The sequence below is a fragment of the Triticum urartu genome, chromosome 4A (assembly GCF_056163025.1).
Source record: "Triticum urartu cultivar PI428250 chromosome 4A, HENAU_Tu73, whole genome shotgun sequence".
NCBI lineage: Eukaryota > Viridiplantae > Streptophyta > Magnoliopsida > Poales > Poaceae > Triticum > Triticum urartu.
In genome coordinates this window covers 15334307-15340009 of record NC_141876.1, presented here as the reverse complement: position 1 = coordinate 15340009, position 5703 = coordinate 15334307, and the positions used below count along the sequence as shown (strand labels likewise).

Below are 5703 nucleotides of genomic sequence, written 5' to 3'. Positions count from 1 at the left end.
CTGGGATTCTTGGAAGCATCGACTGTATGCATTGGGCATGGAAAAACTGTCCATTTGCTTGGCAGGGGATGTACAGAGGTTCCAAAGGAGCTTGCAGTTTGGTACTTGAGGCGGTGGCCAAACAGGACCTCTGGATTTGGCAATCCTACTTCGGTATGCCAGGAACTCACAATGACATCAACATACTGCAGTGCTCGAATGTTTTTGCCAAGCTTGTTGAAGGTCATGCTCCTCCGGTGAACTTCAAGGTCAATGGGCGCCACTAAAACAAGGGATACTACCTAGCAGATGGCATCTATCCGAGATGGTCCACATTTGTGAAGACTATCTCAAACCCTATGCCAAGTGTCAGGAGGCTTGCAGGAAGAATATCGAGCGGGCGTTTGGTGTGCTCCAATCTCGATTTGTTGTTGTCTGGTACCCCGCTCTGACCTGGTTGAAAGATCAAATATGGAAAGTCATGACTTGCCGTGTCATCTTGCACAACATGATCATTGAGAGCGAGAAGGAAGAGCCAGTGTTTGACACTGAACCATATTACATGCTGGGTCCTCTTGCCAAAGTTGATCACCAGCTACCGGCAACCTGGTCTGCCTTACTCAATATGCGTCAGGAGATGCGAGACCCACATGTGCATCAAGAACTGCAGCACGATTTGGTGGAGCACCTATAGAGGCTCAAGGGCAACACCTAGCTCGACATGTGATGAAATATGAGTTTTTTTGTGTTCAAATTATGAGTTTGATTTGTTGAACTATTTGATTTGTATTGATTTCTGTGATGAACTATGTGATAAAAATTAATTTTTGTTCAATTTGTTCCAAACCACACCGAACATGGGCCAAAATTGGGCCGATTTCCGCTGAAAGTGGGCCAAAATCGGCGGCTGAGGGGGGCGAGCTTGGGGGTCAGCTGGAAACCCGAGCCCCCTACGCCGATTTTTCCGTCGGTTGGCCCCCAGCCGGCGCTATTTCAAGCCCCGGGGGGGAGAACGGCTAGAGATGCTCTAAGAAGTCATCGATCTCGATCGCCGGTGCATGAAACAAAAACAAAGAATTGATTTTGATTATCGATCAAACTCGCTCACCGCCACAGTAACGTACACACGTACGCATATGCATATCTACGTACAGTATATGCGTGATGAGCTCAGACTTTGTAGCCACCGGCAGCGGCGGCGGCGGTGGGAGTGGCGGGGGCGGGGACGACCATGGAGACGATGGTGTCGCTCAGGAATGACTCAATGAGCGTGCGCTTGTCCTGGGGATTCCTGGGAAGAAAAATGGCGTAGCTCTTCTTGACGGCGGACTCGAGGGCAGGGACAAACTTGTAGGCCTCGTATGCATCACCAGTGGTCTCCTTGATGGCCTTGCTGAAGGCAGAGTCGAAGACGGTGGACCTGTCCTTTATCGGGGCAGCATCGGCAGTGGTGGCTGCAGTGCTGAAGGCGGCGTCGATCTGGTCGATCGCCTTGAGCTCGCCGGCAGGGATCGGCCCCTTGACTTCCTCACCGGAGTGGACCTTCAGGATGCCGACGATGATGCAGAGCGACTTGTCGAACATGGCCACGAAGGATTCATACTTGGCCTCCGGGGTAGCACCCTGGGCTTTGTGTGAGGCCCACGCCAGAGTGAAGCCGACCCTGGAGTTGAAAATGGCTTTGGTGCTGGACGTGTCAGTGACCCCCTCAAGAGACCAGCTGCCGAAGATCTGCACGAAGGTGTTCAAGAATATCTTGCCCTTGTCCATTGGAGGGGCTGCGGCTGCGGCCGCCACGGCCGCCTTGAAGGCGTTGTTGGCCTTCTCAGCTAGCTTCTGCTCCTCAGTCGTGGCCTTGGGCTGTGGCCCGGCTGGGGCGTAGCCAGCTTCGGCAGCATACGAGACGGCTGGCCCCGCCACGAGGGCGACGGCCACCAAGAGCGGCACCGTATACTGCTGCACCGCCATTGCTGCTTCTCTTGTCTTGTGTTGGTTGGTTTGCACACTACGTAGGAGGAGAGATTGTGGTGCGGTGTGAGGATGAAGGAGCTTAATTAGCTCTATATATACATCGACCCGCACGTTGAGAGGCCCGGAGAGATTACCGCGCCCAAATTAGCAATCCCCTCCTCTCCTCTCCTTTTTTTTAGCCAAACTCATTATCCCCGTGAGCTCTTCATGCCACAAACCAATAATAATAGCATCGATTAGATCCCTAACTACTGTTTAACCTCGTGGGGTGGGTAATAATAAAAGTAATAAAAAATCAACAACGTGCGAAGATGTGATTGGACATAAGGGAAGGGAGGGGCCCACCCCTTAAAAATCAGGGGGCATAGTTACTTAGTTAGGATGTTTATGAATTCTCGTCGTAGGAGCCCGTGAATGTAGCATTTTCGGGGTAATAACCTTCCAGTCCGAACTGTATGGGATCCTCTCCCCTGTACCAATCCTCCAAATATATCCACGCTTGAAGGATGAAAAAGAAAACATGATGTTGTGGCCACCTGAATGATGAGCCTTTCTTAAGGGTAGATTGTAAGAGATCATAGTTAGGGAAGTACTTGGCTTTTAAAATTCTTGCGTGGAACAAATCAGGGTTAGGTATGAATCTCGATCATTGCTTGGCAAGCATCGCAAGGCTAAAAGAATATATAAATCTCTGAAGTCCTTACCCCCTTCACTTTTAGGAAAGAGAATTGTCCACCATGCGAGCCAATCCATCTTTTTATTATCCTCCTCATCTCGCCACCCAAACTGAGCAATAATGTCATTAATTTCTTTGCAAATTCCTTTAGGCAAATAAAATACAAAGATGGCGAACACAGTTATAGCTTGAGTTGTGGCCTTTAGAGCATCTCCAGCGCACCCCAACAGGCCTCCCAAGGCCATTTTTTAGCGCCGACGCCCAAAAATCGGCCCAGTCGCACCCACAGGAGCCCAATTTTCGCCGGTTAGGGCCGAAACTAGCGCCGACGAACCCAGGCCAAACCCGGCGCGCTGGGGGGCGCCCGGCGGCCCCGTACAATCTTTTTTGGTGCGAAAGAACGGCGGGCCCGCCGAGTCAGCGACCCCCGCGCCTCGTCGTCCTCATCGCCTCGGTTTCCATGGGGAATCAATGCCAAGGCTGCCGCCAGTCAGCCTTCCATTGATTCCTCACGGGCGGCGCGGTGAGAAAACGCGCCCTCTCTCGTCACGCGTACACATGCCACCTCCCGGCCGCTATATAAGCCGCCCCTGCCTCGCCGCTGAACGCACCCTACCCGCAACCCCCCTCTCTCCCCGTGCACTCACAGCCGTCGCCGCCGAACTCTCTTTCCCTCTCTCCCGGTGCACGCACAGACGATGGGCGAAAGGTGCCCCTGCGAGGGGCAGCGGCCAATGGCTTTAGCCGCCGCTCTCTACACGAGTGGGAAGCCCATCTCCTCCACGAAGCGAACTACCCGGCGCCTCCCGACATGCGTGCGCCGGGGCGGTGGAGGCTCAGTGCCGGGGGCGTCCCCGTCCCCCCGCTGCCCGACGTCGAGCACCCCCACTACTTCCAGGCCGAGATCGACCGTGTGCGGGCGTCTCTATCGGAGGAGGAGCGAGCCCTTCCGGAGTACGACGCCGGCAACCATGAGGTGTGGGCAGCGTACTTCAAACACCGAAAGGCGGAGCGGCTGGCCTCCATCAACAACAGGCCACTGGTGAGGGGGCGCAACAACAGCGATGGCTGCTGCCTGCGGTGGGGCGCCCCCGGCTGCACGCTACACGCCGTCCTCGAGTACCTCGAGGGCGGCAACGATCTGCCGCTGACGTACCCGGCCGCCCCGGTCCCCCGCCAAAGTTGAGGTTCATGGAAGCCGAGGAGGATGCTGGGCGGGTCCTCCTCCTCCCGTTCCTCCTCCCGCTCCTCCGGATCGCCATCAATGAGGGCGGCGGCGGTTCCTCGGGTCCAGCCTCCCGCCTCATAAGGCCGAAGACGGAGCCGGCGCTTGGCCCCGTGAAGTGCGAGCACAACGACGAGGCCGCCTTCGACGACGAGGCCACCATGAAGTGGGCGCGGGAGGACTGGGCGCGGACGGAGATGGAGCGCCAGCACCGCGTCCTGGAGGAGATCGCCGCTCGGTGTCGTGGCCGCGACGAGGGAGGCGTCGTCGTTCTCGATGACAGCGACAATGAGGTACTGCCGCCGGCCAAACCAGTCCACCATGGGGACCCCAGGCAGGGGTCCAGTAGGGACGGCCGCGTGAAGGAGGAGAAGGACGACGATGGCGGCGGCGACTTCGATGTGTTCAGCAAGTTCTTCGGCCTGTCGGCGCGGCCGTTCTTCTTCTTCTTTTTAGTAGACTTATTATTATGTTTCTATATGTAAAAAAACTGTGAACCACCTAAATATCGCCTAATGTATGCCGTGTTTGCCGAAATTTTCCCAATCATGTTTTTTTAAAGAGCGTCTAGGGCAGACCTGGGGGCGGCGGCTGGGAAGCCGATCGCCCCCAAGCGGCACTTTTTTCTAGCGGGGGGGGGGGGGGGGGGGGGGGGACGACGACGACTGGAGATGCTCTTACTAAGATCTCCTTCCTTCCAATGGATAATTGCTTCTCAATCCATCCTTTCAACCCTTGTTTACATCTAGACAAGCTACTGAATTAAGAAATTTATGCTAATCAGGTTGTTGTACTAGCTGCACTGTTAAGATAAATCAGGGAAAATGAGACATAAGCTGTTGTTATATCCGCGACTTAAGAGAGCACGTAAACCCACTTTGTTATGCGTTATTGGGATCTTCATGTTCATTACTGTTAAATAGATTGTGTGCGATTATGCAATTATTGTCCCATGATCTGATTTAGTTATGTCGTTTGTGTATGTGCTACTGTGTTACTGTCATCCCGTTCAGTTTTATCATTCGCATTGCATGGTGATGAGTACAACCGTTGGACGAATCTTTATTCGTCACAGTAACCTTTTAATTTTTTTGTGCTCTAGAATTGCCAAATGTGAATCGGGTGCACTATGTGTGCTTCATATACAGGCCATATGTTACATTCTTAGTGAATCATTATGATTCTACCTCAGCAAACTAAAATCCTATTGATGTTGCATTTGTATGGCTTCCTTTTCAGGGCTATGCATTGTTATGTGTTGGTTACCCATCCTCTTATATGGAGGTTGAAGCTCAAGATAAAGACAAGGCAAGCAATTCTCTTAGCCGCCTTCTGAGTTCTAAGAATTTTCTAGTTCAAATATGCAGTAGGAACTATGAAATATTCTTCTAAATTCTGATGATTGCACCATTAACAATGGTCTATCTCAAATTCTCAATGTATAGGTATATTGGCTCCAGTTTGGAATATATTTTGCATGAGGGCCTGTTGTAAGTATTGCCAACCTTTTCTTGTTCGAAAACTGCGGTTCCTTGTTCTAGGAAGCTGATAGCTATGGCTATCAGCCAAGTCAGTGTTATTGATACCCCTCTTAAATATGTGCATCTTTCGAGCTTTCCTAAGATGAAACCGATCCGTCTTTCTATTTCAGGATAGAGATGATTACACACTAGAGCTTGCAATGGGAGATGAGTGAAACGCGCCCATAAGGTTTGACCCATCAAAAACTTCAGTTCTGCAATTTCATCCAATTCTGACACTCTATCTCCACTCTTTTCAGTGGTATGGTCTTTAAGCGACGCTCCTACAGTTTGTAGGTTATAGGGTTGCAGAGATTTGATTTGCAAGTGGA

General features: G+C 52.1%; 1 protein-coding gene across 1 annotated transcript; it reads right to left on the bottom strand.

Moving 5' to 3' along the window:
• Window positions 1-1038: 1038 nt before the first annotated feature.
• Window positions 1039-2033, bottom strand: LOC125553412 (pollen allergen KBG 41-like). Its single transcript, XM_048717196.2, has one exon. It carries the CDS (start codon window positions 1945-1947, stop codon window positions 1150-1152), a length of 798 nt encoding a protein of 265 aa, XP_048573153.2. The 5' UTR covers window positions 1948-2033; the 3' UTR covers window positions 1039-1149.
• Window positions 2034-5703: the final 3670 nt, after the last annotated feature.